Source organism: Psittacula echo, assembly GCF_963264785.1.
Source record: "Psittacula echo genome assembly, chromosome: 6".
NCBI classification, from domain to species: domain Eukaryota; kingdom Metazoa; phylum Chordata; class Aves; order Psittaciformes; family Psittacidae; genus Psittacula; species Psittacula echo.
This window is the reverse complement of record NC_137743.1, coordinates 745,126-759,772: the sequence shown is the minus strand read 5'-3', so window position 1 is coordinate 759,772 and position 14,647 is coordinate 745,126. Positions and strand designations below refer to the sequence as shown.

The 14,647-nt window shown below is 45.8% G+C and overlaps 1 protein-coding gene across 16 annotated transcripts in view; it reads left to right on the top strand.

The window, feature by feature from the left end:
- Positions 1-14,647, top strand: part of JAKMIP3 (Janus kinase and microtubule interacting protein 3) — a gene marked incomplete at both ends in the record, with an annotated part of 28,573 nt that overhangs the window by 6,924 nt on the left and 7,002 nt on the right. For 2 of the 16 annotated variants that reach the window (XM_080622158.1, XM_080622154.1), the window contains 13 exons: positions 2,327-2,542; positions 4,061-4,174; positions 5,021-5,167; positions 5,849-5,974; positions 6,440-6,475; positions 6,939-6,998; positions 8,252-8,380; positions 9,872-10,000; positions 11,873-11,956; positions 12,397-12,459; positions 12,836-12,934; positions 14,153-14,251; positions 14,341-14,400. In XM_080622158.1, coding sequence (XP_080478284.1) covers positions 2,327-2,542; positions 4,061-4,174; positions 5,021-5,167; positions 5,849-5,974; positions 6,440-6,475; positions 6,939-6,998; positions 8,252-8,380; positions 9,872-10,000; positions 11,873-11,956; positions 12,397-12,459; positions 12,836-12,934; positions 14,153-14,251; positions 14,341-14,400 — 1,362 coding nt within the window. Of the gene's footprint in view, positions 1-2,326; positions 2,543-4,054; positions 4,175-5,020; positions 5,168-5,848; positions 5,975-6,439; positions 6,476-6,938; positions 6,999-8,251; positions 8,381-9,871; positions 10,001-11,872; positions 11,957-12,396; positions 12,460-12,835; positions 12,935-14,152; positions 14,252-14,340; positions 14,401-14,647 lie in introns of all 16 variants that reach the window. The other 14 variants (XM_080622150.1, XM_080622147.1, XM_080622149.1 and 11 more) reach the window with 12 other exon arrangements.

Sequence of the window (14,647 nt, the reverse complement as noted above, 5' to 3'; positions counted from 1 at the left end):
GCAAGTGGCAAGTTGTTCCTTGGCCTTTTGTTTTCCTACTGTTACTAGTGCAAGGAGGAAATGTGCTGAATCATGTTTGCCAGTGAAATGCTTCCTTCCATTTTGCTCCTTTTACTGTATTTCTGCTGGATAACGGGCTGCTGCCATCGTTGTTTTGCATATTTCATGAATATGAATTTAATCTTATGAAGGAAAATTGTTGTTGCCTTTGTTGTTTGTGAAGATTATATTTAGGGTTTTTTCTGGGAAACAAAATGCTGTGAAATGTTTTGTGTTTTCTCCAGTTTCTTTTTTCCTCCTAATTTAAAGCATTGCCTATGTTGTAACACGTCTTTGTTTTCATGTGAATAGGGATCAACTGCCCAATATTCTGCTTCTTCTGAACCAATAACCATCTGACGATGTGTTAACTTTTCATCTCTCCATCCCTTTAGATTTCTGCCTGATCAGATATTTAGCAGAAAGACCTCAGGAGGCATTTCTGTTTCATTCAAAGCTAGTAGACCGTTGCCTTAATGGAAATTGTTGAAAGCACCTTTAGATGGCACCCAAAGTACATTTGATTTGCTCTATCTTACTAAAGGAATCTATATTTTGCTCAAAAGTCTCCACACAGGTGCTGATGAGTTGTCCCACGGTGTCTTCTGGCAGAGGCTGGCTTTGCCCCCCGGGACCATGTGGGATCTCCTTGGGCTTGTAGCTCACTTCTCCCTTCCTGCAGCTACCAGAAGGCAGGACCTTGGGACCAGTGCATGACTCTCACCCATGGCCAGAGCAGGGTGATGGGGCCACCCCTCTGCGCCAGCAGCCTCCCTGCTGTGCCATGGAGGGATACCATGCCCTGACCCACTGCATCCTCTGCTGTGGAATTTATCCCACAGTTGTGCACTGCGGTCACCCCCTCTGTTCAAATGCATGCCATGGAAGTACTTCCCCAATACACTTGCTAGGAGTGTGTAAACCACCACTGCTTGCTTCTCCCCTGGATGTTCGTGCAGCATTGAACACAATACTTTGAGAGGTCTGTTAATGTACAGTGTCATCTTTTCCAGGTTTGCAGGCAAAGCTAGCAAAGAAAAGTACTAAACGCAGCTCTCACAAGGCAAAAGGTCCTTACCTCAAGCAGGCCACATTTTAAAACTGCTCATTTCAATGAAACATGTAAAGTCTCAAAAATCTTATGCATTTATGGTGTCTGAAACCAGATCAACAGACATTTTAGAGGCTGTGAATGACTTCTTTCTTCCTTAGGATCATTATCTGCCAGCACGGGGGCACCCCTGTGGTGTGACTGTAATTAATACTTTCTGGTCATGTATAATGTATACATGTGCACTCCAGAGGGAAGAGCCTGGGGCTCTGTCGCAGTGCCATGTATCAGCGCTGGCACAGAAGAAGATGTTGGGCTGTGCTGGGTGATTTTCCGTTACTTGGCAGGGCACTGACTGTCCAGCCTGACCCCAAGGCTCCGGTGCCAGTGCCAGCCGTGCCCCATGTGCCTGGGCTGCAGCACAAGCACTGTGCTCCAGGCTGGTGAACTGGGATGGGCTCCATGGAGATGGGGGCTTTAACCCTGCAGAAGCATCCGGAAACATCCAAGTGTGCTCTCCCTTGGAAATATTCCTGGAGCACTGGTGAATGCAGCATGCCCCATCCCAGGGCAGTGAGATGGCAAGAGCAGCAGGCAAAGGAAGCACAGGAGCATTGGGGACAGCTGGACCTTTGTCATTTAAGCACTTAATGGCTTTGTATAATGGTATCATGCATAAGCAAAACCTGTCCTGGGAAGGGGATAATGAAACAAATTGCTCACATGGGGGACTTGGGGGAGAAAGAAGAGTTAAAGAACTGCCTTTCTGTCTCTATGTTTAAAATGAAAAGGATGTTCAGGTTTTGATGTTTTTCATTCAAAATTATTACTCCAAAGTTTCAAAAGGTGGTGTCTGAGCAAAATGCTGCAAAATGGTTAAAATGTCTGAGTGAACTCCTCCGCATTGTGATATCAATACTGGGGCTTAAAAAACTGGGGCTTCTTTAAAGAGACTCTGAAATGCTACTAAGAGCATGGGTTACTTCCCGGTCATCTTAATGAGCTATTCCTGCTGAGAAGAGACTTTATCCTGGGTAGCCCCCAGGAGAAGAGCAATATTCCAGAGTTGTTGAAGAGATTCATCTCATACATGCTATTTGCAAGTGATGCTGTTGTATTTTCCGTGTGGAGGGCTGTTGGCACTGGGCATCTCCTGTCTGGCCGCGCTCGGGGTCGTCAGATGCTGTGTTGTTGTCAGCTGCTGCCTCGTGTGATTGTGTTCTGTTCTCCTTGTAGATGGAGGAGATTAAGTTTAAAGACAGAGCAGTCTACGTGCTGGAGAGAGAGTTAGGGGTGCAAGCCGGGCATGCTCAGAGACTGCAGCTCCAAAAGGAGGCTTTAGATGAACAACTTTCCCAGATCAAAGAGGCTGATCGGCATCTGAGCAGCCCCAAGCGGGAACTTCCTTATCCAAGTGGTGCAGGAGACGCTTCAGACCATTCGGGAAGCCCCGTAAGCACTTTCACATGGTTTCACCTACACCAGCAAGCAGGCACAGCGACGAAAAGGCACAAAGTGACAATCTTGATGAGTGCACCCTCGAGCAAGAGCTTTCCCATAGCTGTGCAGGGAGACCCCGGGGCACCCATTGGTCAAGATCTGAAATGAAACCTTGTTATGGGAGAGCTTTTGCTTGTCTGTCGTTGTGTTTTCCGGTTGGTTTGGTTTTGTTAGCAGGGGGAATCGTTCTGTTCTCTCTTCCTCACTGTACCATACTGCTGCCACCTGCCTGAACCCCACAGTTTGACACAACTTTGCTAACAAATGATGCAAATGCATTTCTAACAAGTGATGTATGTGTGCGAGCTTCCGGAGCTGCTAACAAGGAGTTTGAGAGCAGATGTACAAGGCCAGTTGACAAAGGGAACTGGGGGACGGCAATTGGTGCACAAGAGCCTCTAGCTCAGGGTTCCATGCAACAGAGTGCTCTTGCTCTCACCAGCAAGGGAATCCATTAACCTGTCCTCTCCTAATTCTTTTCTACAACACAATATCCGAACATGAACTTTTAGCCACCCTTTCACAATGGATTGTTTAACATAACTACAGCACCTTCCTGCTTCTGCCTTACTTTGCTCACATGCCCCCAACCAGTTGACTGACCTCATACATCTGACGTGTGCAGATTTCCTTCATTGCTGATTCTCATCAAGATTTCTTTTGCAACAGCCTTAGTTTCTCTCAGTAGAAGCGTAAAGACATAGACAGGAGCAAACCAACCTGGTTTATTCTTTGTCCCAAGCCTCTCCTGCACCTGTTGAATGAGGAACCAAGACCTCCCAAAAGAGCCACCACTGCTGTGGACACTAATTTGCTTCTTTCAATTTGAACTCCACTTCTGCCAAACATGAGAACAAGCCCTAGAGAAAGGGAAAGTCTGTCCCATTCCCAAATAGATGTAACTTCTCTGATTCTGAACGAGAACACATCTACCGATATTCCTACTCATTTATAATTTGATGTAAGCATTTTCACTCAGATAAAGTGGCTTTATGAGTGACCCTTTAGAGCCCCATAAGGCCACAGCTTTATGGATGAAGAGCTTGTGCAATGGTAGAATTGCCTGGATTTTCCTCGCTTGTACCCCATCATTTTTAATACCTTTTTCTTACAAAAGGTCCTCAAGAGTGGGTGATGAGTCTGAAGCTCTCAGTTCAACAGTGGCATGCATTGGAAACACTGCCTCATATTGGATGTTTTCTTTTCTCTTTCCATGTTTACCATTTACGACATTGTGTTTACATATACATACTTCTGCATTTGCATACTTTGTTCCATTATTCCCACCTTTCCATTGGTCTCATCCTGCAGCTCTCGGTGGCCGGTTAGGTTACATAGGTTACACTCTGCCCTGCAATGTTTTGAAATGTTTGGATTTGGGATAAGATAAAGTTTGAGCTTTGAAGAACATTGGCTTTGCGTGTGCACTTATGAGCAGTTATTTGCAGTTGATCTTTGTTTTAGGAACAGCAGTTGGATGAAAAGGATGCCAGGCGATTCCAACTGAAAATCGCGGAGCTGAGTGCCATCATCAGGAAGCTGGAGGACCGGAACGCGCTGCTCTCGGAGGAGAGGAACGAGCTGGTGAGTGCAGCGGTGGCTGCTCGTGAATGTGCTGCTGTGGCTGTGCCTGGCCCCCAGAACACCAGGGTGTTTTCTGCTGGACTCTTTGGAAATCACTGCAGTAGCAGCTGCCTCCTCTCCATGCTCTCTATTTGGATGCCAGAGAAGGACTCTTCATCAGGGACTGTAGTGATAGAACAAGGGGTGATGGGTTCAAACTGAAACAGGGGAAGTTCAGGTTAGATATAAGGAAGAAGTTGTTTACTGTGAAGGTGGTGAGGTGCTCACACAGGTTGCCCAAAGAAGTGGTAAATGCTCCATCTCTGGAAGTGTGCAAGGCCAGGTTGGACAGAACCTTGGGTGACATGGATTATGGTGAGGTGTCCCTGCCCATGACAGGGGGTTGGAACAAGATGATCTTAAGGTCCTTTCTGACACTAACTATTCCAAGATTCTATGATTCTAAGATTCTATTATTTGGTGCTGTGCCACACCACACTCATAGAATCACAGAATGGTTTGGGGTTGGAAGGGACCTTCAAGATCATCTGGTTCCAACTCTCTGCTCGGGGCAGGCACACCTCATCCTTTGTTGTACAGCAAGGAATTTTTAAGATGGCATCAGCTGGAGTTATTTTTATCTATTTTCAAAAAGAAATGCATTCGCTATGTGGTGCACTCATTGCAGAGATTGAACACCTCATGAAGGAGGAACAGCCTGCTTCCCAATGGAAAATACCAAGAAGTTTTGATCAGTTCTGCTTTGCATTGGGAGGAAACACTGCTAGTGTGACAGATAAAGAAAATGATGAATGTATCTGGTGAAAAACGGCAGCTCCAGAGGTGTAAATTCTCTTTATCTTTCAGTTAAAACGTCTGCGAGAAGCTGAAAGTCAGTATAAGCCCATTCTGGACAAAAACAAGCGCCTTAGCAGGAAGAATGATGAATTGTCACATGCCTTACGTCGAATGGAAAACAAGCTAAAATTTGTGACACAAGAGAACATTGCAATGGTGAGTGTGTTGCAGTGGGAGGAACAGGTTGTTTGGTACTCACAGGGCTGGAGAAGTCAGGCAACATCCCAAACTTGCAGGTCCAACAGAGAACCTCCGCCTTCCCGGAGGTGCTGCGATGCTCTGTGGTGCGCTGCTGAGCGGTTTGTGGCTTGAACGTTTCATTTTGCATAAAATCTTTTGGTTTAGCTTTAAAAACAAATAGTCATGAAATAAAGAAGCTGCATGAGCTCTGTGCACTCTGGTCAGTCAGCGCTGCTCAGCTCCCACCTGAGCACAGGTCACCCCACCTCACCTCTGGCTTCTGTGCCAAACCTCCTCATCATCCCTAAGAAATCCGCCCTTCTGAATCCTTCCTGTTTTCTCAGTTAGATATTGCTAGTGAGTGATAGCTGGTAACTATAGAGGCAACACTGGTCCCAGCTCTGAATTCCTCCTCCTGCAGGATTCACAGTGCCCGGCAGCATGGAAGCACACGTGCAGCCAGGCTGCTGCTATCCCCTCTTTGGCAGGCAGGTTTGATGGCCCATGTCCTGCTGCTTGCTCAGCAAAAGGGCAACAGGGCAGCTGCCAGAACTGCCATTAGGTTGGATGCATCACTAGCTGTCAAGGGAAGGGTTGTGAACTGGCCTTTGGCAATCTCCTGAGCGTTTCTCTTCTGCCATGTGGTTGTGTTTTTAGAGGCAAAGAGCTGGAACAATAAGGAGACCAAGCTCTCTGAATGACCTTGACCAGGAAGAAAGAGAAGTTGATTTCCTGAGACTACAAGTTATTGAACAGCAAAATATCATTGACGAGCTCTCCAAGGTAAGATGTAATGCTGCTGCTCCCCTGCGAGGTCAGCTGGGGCTGCAGCAGAACAGGAGGCCTATGCAAGGGGACCAGGGGGCTCCATGAACTAACGGCACAGCTTGGTCAGTGGGGCATGGTAAACATCTCCATGATGAATATAAGTTATCTGTAGTATGGTATTTGGGAAGAATCCTTTCAGTCTACATTGCCTTTGCATGACAGAACCATTGCAACATGTCCAGGAGATATGGATATAGAGGGAATGTCAGAGCTGCTTTAGCTGGAGATAGCATCAGGGCTAAAGACTGCTGTGTACAAGGGGGTGTTCTGCAAGGCTGTGCTTGGGGTTTTGCATCTTTGTTAACATGTTTGCAAAAAGGACATACTGAAATCCTAATGCTCAATGCTCCTCAAGAAAACAAATACCTTTTTTATTTAAGTCTGTGCGCTTCCTGACACTCTTTCATCCTTTTTCATTAGACACTGGAAACTGCTGGCTATGTGAAGAGTGTCATGGTAAGAATGACGTTAACTTCGTCCTCACCTTTGCATGCAATTCCTGTCTGTGAAAGGCTGCAGGGTGTGATAATATTTGTTAGCATTTACGTCCCTGTTAACAAACTAACACAGTGCTTTTCTCAGCATAGATGTTGTCAAAGGCCATAGCAGCAAAGCTTGTATTGCAAGCAAAACAGTATTTGATTTTCTGCTGTCACTGCTGCTGATGTCAGGATTTGCCATTGGGCTGATGGTGGTGGCACATTAGCAATGTCCCACAGGGTCATCGCATCCTTTTGCCACATGGTTAAAAGGAAAGAGTACAAGGGTTTCCTTTTTGAAGTTTTAAACCAGTCCGTGAGTCTATGGTTCTATTTTGAGGCAGTGGCCAGCACTGACGGTACTATTTCTTGGCTGCTAGTACTGACATGGTTAAACAACAGCTCTCGAAACAGCTAACGTATGTATCTGATTCTTTAAGGAACGTGATAAACTGTTGAGGTATAGGAAGCAACGGAAGAAAATGACGAGAATTCCTAAGGTGAGGAAAAAGGCTTCTCTTAAGGTGTGTTGATGGGCACGGGCATGCTGGCTTCCTGGGGTGCTCCGTGCACCTCGGAGCCAGAAGGGGGGGTGTTGTCCTCAAGGGTCTGCAGACAGGTTGTGGCCTTGAATTTGGTTGTGCAGTTCAAGAGCATTCATAGCCTGGTTGGGATGTTCAGAAAAGAGCTGCTGGGGACAGGGGAACTGTTTGCATTGCACGTTGTGAGCATTTGCACGTGCTGCCTTTACCAGAGCAGTCCCGCAGGACCCCAGTGGTGTGTGAGTGTCTTAAGATAAGACAGATTTCATGAATTAACACATCTCCAAAAGATGCTTTAATGGCACTGCCTGGAAACACATGTACGCTGTAAATAATTCATGACAGAGGTTAGTAACATGCACAACTTGCTGGTTACAAGAAGCATCAGGCAGAGCTCAAGGAAACAGAAAATGCTGGTTAATGAACACTTGGCAGGATGTTAATATAAATGTTAACTCTGTAACAGCATTGTAAGGTCTAATGCCAGGGACCTGAGAGCAAGCTGTGTTCTATTATGAAGAACCAGCTAATAAATCTATAAATAACAAATTGTGGCCAATGTGAGATAACTCCTTCACTCCTGCCATCCTGCAAATGGCAATCAGGCCTTCGAAAGAGCTACACTTTGTCTCCTTCAAGGGTTATCCGCTGCAAATTAAAACAAGCAGCCAAAATCTAGAAATGCTTTTGTAAATCAGCACTGAAAAATATCTTTGGAACTGTGCTTGAAGCACTGTCTTTGGCTTTCAATCAGTTAATGGTAAATCTGTCTTTACCACCACTACCCTCGTTACTTTAAACCATAGGAAACTGGATCTCTTCAAACTGTACAATCATTGCTGTGGTGATCACCTTCACATCTCCAAGGAGAAGAGTTTTGGCAAATCTAACTTGCCATGCGACAGTTGCAGTAATGGCAGGAGGGACATCAGGGGTGACAGTAGTCTGGCAAAACCATTTCAATGCACAGCTCCCTCCCGACATGGAGGTGCACATCCAAAGTGAGCTGAGTGCTCTGAGCTAGAGAGAGCTGGAGGAAAACGCATTAGAAGAAGGCAGGGAGTTAAGGTTCCTCCCAAGGGGGCTGTGTTCAGACCCAACAGAGGTGCAGGGTTTGGCTGTGTGTCCAAAGCCACCACTGTGCCCTGATGCCCCCCAGGCTGGCGCAGGCGGTGGCACCGCTGCGGTCAGTGACACCTTCTCTTTGCCAGAAGCCGGTTGTGGAGACGTTCTTTGGCTACGATGAAGAAGCTTCCTTGGAGTCTGATGGTTCCTCTATCTCGTACCAAACTGACCGCACAGATCAAACCCCTTGCACGCCTGAGGATGACTTGGAAGAGGTACCCATCCAAAACCCATGGTGTCTGTGTTGAAACCTCTCTGCTAGTTTTTAATGTCATTCCTGGGCTCTTACATCCTTCATCTGTCCCCTCTGACCAGAAAATGAAAACTTGATGTTCAATTTAATACTGGGCATGTTGGTTAATATCCCTCAAGTCTCCAGTAACTTCACAACTCTTAACCAAGCTGTAAATACTATATCCTAAGAATACTACATGTAGAATGGGTTTATAGGTTAGAGGTCTAAAATGACTGAGCAGTTGGACAGCCCTGGGAAGATCTGTTCACACTGAGGTTTACTGCAGGTTTGGGCACGGGTAGTTGGTTCAGGTCTTTCTGTTTGTCATTCTGAGCTCAGCCCAGAGCACAGCCTTGAGCCCTGCAGTTGGTGTTTCTGGAGGAGAGGTAATAGCCCTTAAACCGCTGTCTCCAGAGGAAGGGCTGTCCCTCCTACTGAGGTTGTGTCTTTCGGGGAGGCTCTGGATGCAGAGTGCAAAGGTAGCTGGTGACACACATCAAAGTTACTATTCCTGATATCTTGCAGGGCTTCCCTACATGCGTGTTCCCAAGTGCATGCCAGATCCCTGCACTGTTACATGTCTCTGGGCTCAACAAGAATCTTGTCATGGACAAAAAAACCCTGATAATGACTCTTTATGGTTATTATATTGTATTTATATTCACCCTTATTACGGTTGCTGCCTGCAGTTCTTCATCTGCCGTTTCACCTGTTCCATGCCTTGTCAGGAGATCTGTTAAAAGGGAGCCTACAGAATTCTGATCTCCCTCATTAAAGATACATGACCGGTTACGGCATGTGCGCTGCACTGCAGGAGGCCTGAGTGTATTTCTATATGTATGAGCCTCTTGATCTCTCATTCCTGTATTGACATGTTCCCTGTTGAACAGTACAAGGTGTCTGCATGCAGCCAGCAGTGTAATTGCTTTCGTGTCAAACGCAATATTCTGGTCAGCCTGACATGAGCTCATCCAGTGCTGGGTACTGTAAGGAGAGTGAGGAAGAATGAAGGGTTCTTTTCATGTCAATGTCATCATTGCTACAAGTATTAACTCTAGATTAGTGTTTTAATACTTGAGTGAGGCTGTCAGGCTCAGCTTGGAAACCTTCTGTTGTTTTGAGAAAGTTGTATTTTCATCTTTAAATGTGATGACTTTGCCTGCTACAGTAATAAAGGGTGATTCAGCCATTAGTGTGTGACATGGATGGCAAGCTTTTACCTTCCCAAGGCAGGGGAAAGTATCTTTTTTTTTTCCAATATTGCATTTTCTTTATGTAAATGTGTGCAAGAGATGTTTATGGGATGAAAGAGAAGCAGTCTGAGGGCACATAACTGAGATCCTCAGTACTGTGCTTCCCAAATTGCATTTTAAAAGTAAGAATTTTGTCATTTTCTAGAGAAAGTAAATATTTTCACTGTCATTGCAGAAAAAGGGCAACAAGCACAATGCATCTTTGGTTTTAATTCCAGGGCATGGCCAAGGAAGAGACAGAACTGCGGTTTCGGCAGCTGACAATGGAGTACCAGGCTCTGCAACGAGCATACGCCCTATTGCAAGAACAGGTCGGAGGAACATTGGATGCAGAACGAGAAGTTAAGGTCTAAATGGCTTATATTACATGAAAATAAAGGATTGTCGTTGTATGGGGATTTCCACTTGCTCCTTTGTTTTATGTTTGTTGGGCAGGACACGGTCAGGCTGGGTGCTGATGGGGGCTGCAGGGTCTCTATCTCCAGCCAGCCCATCCAGCCTGAAGGGCTGGTCTGCTGGAGGAACCACCGTTACTATAGTTATGTCTCTTCACCTCTGATCAGTCTAAGAGAAATTCAGAGAGAACTTTTTATGGGAAAACTTTAAAATTAAGCTCCTCTATAAAAACCTAGGCCATCTATCTTAAATATATAACGCTTGGTGTTGAATTCCTTCTGGGTTCTGTGATATTCCTCAAAAAATGTTTAGAAAGCTTATATCTGAGATTCTTTTTCTTAATTCAATTGCAAAGTGTCTTATGCTCTTCTGCCTGCCTATCTGCCTCATACAGCCCATGTGGCTGCACACACCTGGCATAAAATCACTGGTTTGTGTTGAAAGGGACCTTAAAGCTCATCCAGTTCCAACCCCTGCCACGGGCAGGGACACCTTCCACTAGAGCAGCTTGCTCCAAGCCCCTGTGTCCAACCTGGCCTTGAACACTGCCAGGGATGGGGCAGCCACAGCTTCTCTGGGCACCCTGTGCCAGCGCCTCAGCACCCTCACAGGGAAGAGCTTCTGCCTAAGAGCTCATCTCAGTCTCCCCTCTGGCAGGTTAAAGCCATTCCCCTTGTTCTGTCCCTACAGGCCCTTGTCCAAAGCCCCTCTCCAGGGGCCAAACTCCTGTAGCTCAATGTCATCTTTGCAATAGTATTTCACCTTTGCTAGCTCTGTAACTAGTCTGGTTTTCTTCCACTGAATAATTCAATGAATTAAGTGCTAATTTCATCACAGTCTCCACTGGTGAGCACCTCTCAGCCATCCAGATTTAGCAGCATCCCATGTCTCCCAACAGCCTTCCTGTCTGGCCATCATGGATAGTCTCACTCTTGAGTGCCCCAGTGCATTGAAACTGACATTCTGATAAGCACATGCTCTGCTCTGAAGTTTTAGTTACTGCACAGGTAAAGAAAATCATCATGAAACAAGACATGCCTGACCTGAAAAGTGCCTTGATTTCACTTTTTCTGTAGTAAGACAAAAAGAGAACAATGCAGGTAATGCAAGCAGATTGGACCATGTTCATTCTAACAAGATAAAAAGCAGATAAGTGGTTTGAGGAAAGAAAATGTTCTATAAAACAATATTTAATGAATGAAACAGCTAATAGTAATTGCATTTATCGTCCCGAAAACATGTAGGAAGGTGCTGTATATTTAAATAAGCATGAAGCTACAGGTATAGTAAATAATTGCACACAATGCAATAAGACCATCAGATAGGGCACTACATGCTCAGTTGGCCAGTTTGTATTGCTACATGTGTAGGGGCTGTTCTGAGCTTCTTAACTTACCAAAAGTTTAAGGAAACAAGTGTGCCCAGAGCTGTGGCATTGTCATTTGATGTGTTTTCATGGAGAAATGAACCTCCGTGTGACACTGCCTTTCTTAAAAGCCCTGTTCTAGGTTAAGGAGGGCTGCTGAGTGCAGGCTGCCATAGCCAGCTGAGAGAGGCCATTCACATTTTGCTGCCCTGATGGGATGCTGCTTATGTCCATCCTGAGTTCAGGCTCTAACTTATCATCCTGTCTTAGAGACTTCTTTCTATGAGGAATGACTCCTGCTGTGTGCTTTGCTGCAAACTGATTCTGCCACAGAACTTTAAACCCCATTGGTTAAAAGTATTTGATGTTTTCAGCATTTTCTGTCCCCGTGTTGGCTTGGGTCTGTTAGAGAAAGTTTGATTGATGGCTTTTTGTCTTTTCCCCTCATATCCCACAGACACGTGAGCAGCTCCAAGCAGAAATACACCGCTCACAGGCTCAGATCCAGGACCTGGAGAAGGCCCTCGCGGAGCAGGGGCAGGTAATGCCTGCAGCTGAATCCCTGACACATGATGTCCTGGGGGTTGTGGGCTTTATATATTCATCAAACTAAGAAACCAGTTTAAAAACAAGGTTTATTTTGCCTAATAATCAGAAATACATAACTTATTTTCAGTCTAGTAGAAATTCAATCGTAGATACATAGCTAGAAATATCCCTTTTAATGCAAAGAAATATTTTAGCCTGAAAGAGGTTCTTAGTCACTGGAGTGTTTCTATTCCATTTGTATACTGCAAACTGTTAAAATAATGGAAAAGTTTAGCTTAGGAAGTTCTTTTTGGAAATAATGGAATTACAGTTTCATATGCAGCATTATTCTATCCTTCTCCTCTATCTGCATGATTTAGTGAAGTACTTGCTGCTGTGTTTGTGCTAACCATTGCCAGCTTCACCTGCAACCTTGGTCATTTCTTTCTCAAGGACATGAAGTGGATTGAGGAGAAGCAAGCGCTGTATAGAAGAAACCAGGAACTGGTCGAAAAGGTAATCCATGTTTCTATTTATATTATTCAAACAATATTTGTAGTTTAAGGGATGCAGAAGGTGCAATATTTTAATCTGTACCACACAGCTCTGATGGAAATAATTAGTGTATAATAAGATGATATATATAAACCTGCCAGGAGAAGGGGTTTCTGGCCTTCCCTGTTGTCACTTACATGTTTTCTGGCCACCCCTGTTAACCCATACAATGTCCATGTCACTAAGGATGGTGGCTCTGGAGAAGAGCCCCCATTCCCCATCACTGGTGCCACATGTCCCTGCTCACGCTGAGCCCTTGTTTCCCTGGCATGGTCAAGGCAGGTGGATCTGGAGTGACACTGCAGCCAGTGCTAACCACGGGCTCCTTGTTTTGCAGATAAAACAGATGGAAGCTGAGGAAGCTCGCTTGAAACATGATGTCCAGGATGCGAAGGATCAGAATGAGCTCCTGGAGTTCAGGATCTTGGAGCTTGAAGTGAGCACTTGTTGCAGCCCTGGTCCTGCCCTGGTTTGTGTGAGCTCTGGCTGGGGGCACTTGCCCATATGTACTGTAAAGAAAGAGCTATATTGCCCTGAATGAGAGCAAAGGGTTTGGGACAAAGTGCTAATGAAGGAGGAAAACCACCCCAAACACCCAGGGATCAATGCCAGTGCTCTGCATAAGTTGTTCTGGCAGTCTTAATACTTAAATAATTTAACTTCCAGTAGATTGGCTCGTGATGTGGATACACATTTACCATACTCCATCAGTCCTGAAAATGCAGAGAAATAAAACCTGCACAGATCATACATGGGAAAGAAAAAGAAAAAGCAACTTTTGTTTTCGTTGCCAAAACCCGTGGCTGTGTTTCACCTCTTGCTAAACATGCAGAGGAGGAATCGTGTGCCCCAGGTTGCTAAAGTTACTCCACTGAGCCTTCTGTTTTCTGGTGTGTTATCTGACCTGTACAAACAGAATCTATGAGCTCTTGGAAACTGTATTTAAATTCTCCAAAGAGAGATTAACAAAGCAGACACTAGTAAGGGAAATTTAAACGCTATATTGTATTAGATGTAAGTGTATAGAATCATGGAATCACAGGCTGGTTTGCGTTGAAGGGACCTTAAAGCTCATCCAGTTCCAACCCCTGCCACGGGCCGGGACACCTTCCACTGGAGCAGCTTGCTCCAAGCCCCTGTGTCCAACCTGGCCTTGAACACTGCCAGGGATGGGGCAGCCACAGCTTCTCTGGGCACCCTGGGCCAGCGCCTCAGCACCCTCACAGGGAAGAGCTTCTTTTTCTGTTCAATATTTGTTCAAATACATAATGTTGTCAGATGATAGGGAAGTGGTCATGGTTGGTGCCCAGTGAAGCACCATGGTGGGAAAATGCAAGCACTGTTAATACTACATTGATAACATATGGCTGATCCCCTGTACAGTGAGGTGAGGTCTCCATCAGCCCCAAGTGCCATCACAAAAGCACAGGGTCTGGCTGGAGAATGGCTCTGGTTCCTGGCTCTTAGTGCCAGTCCATCCAGGTCAGAGGGAAGGGTCTGTGTGCTCTGTGCACCTGAAATAAAGCCGCCCTGTGACAGCGTGGCTTTGTGATGGGCTCTGTTAGAGCAGCCCTTTTCACACCATGTTCCTCGGGCTCTCTGTGGTCGGTGAGGTACCACCATGGGTATAACCAAGCAACTCTTGTCATTGCAGGAGAGGGAGCGGCGATCGCCTGCCATCAACTTCCACCATGGCCCCTTTACGGAGGGGAAAAGCCCTCTCCAGGTGTACTGCGAGGCAGAAGGTGTAACAGTAAGGGATCCTCCTGTCATGTTTTCCTTCCCCTCAGTGAAGCCAGGCGCTCTGTTCTGACTCCTGCTTTTCCATTTCTCTCTTGTTAGGACATAGTAGTAGAAGAGCTGATGAAAAAGTTGGACATTTTAGGGGATAACGCCGTAAGTGTATGTTCCTTTAATAAATTGTGCATGCTTTGGTCAGTGTTAGTCCTCACGTGAAGCTAGCAAAGCCTCCTTGGGTTGCTGCTGCACAGCCTGTCCTGCAGCCAAAGCACGGGGCTGTGAGCTCAGCATTCCCTGGTTCTTCAGGGGGTGGTTACAGGCTCGTGGCAGTGCCATGCGGGATCCTAGTGTCCCAACATTGCTCTGAGTGTCCCAATGGTATGGAAAATATTGTGCATTGTGTTTGGTT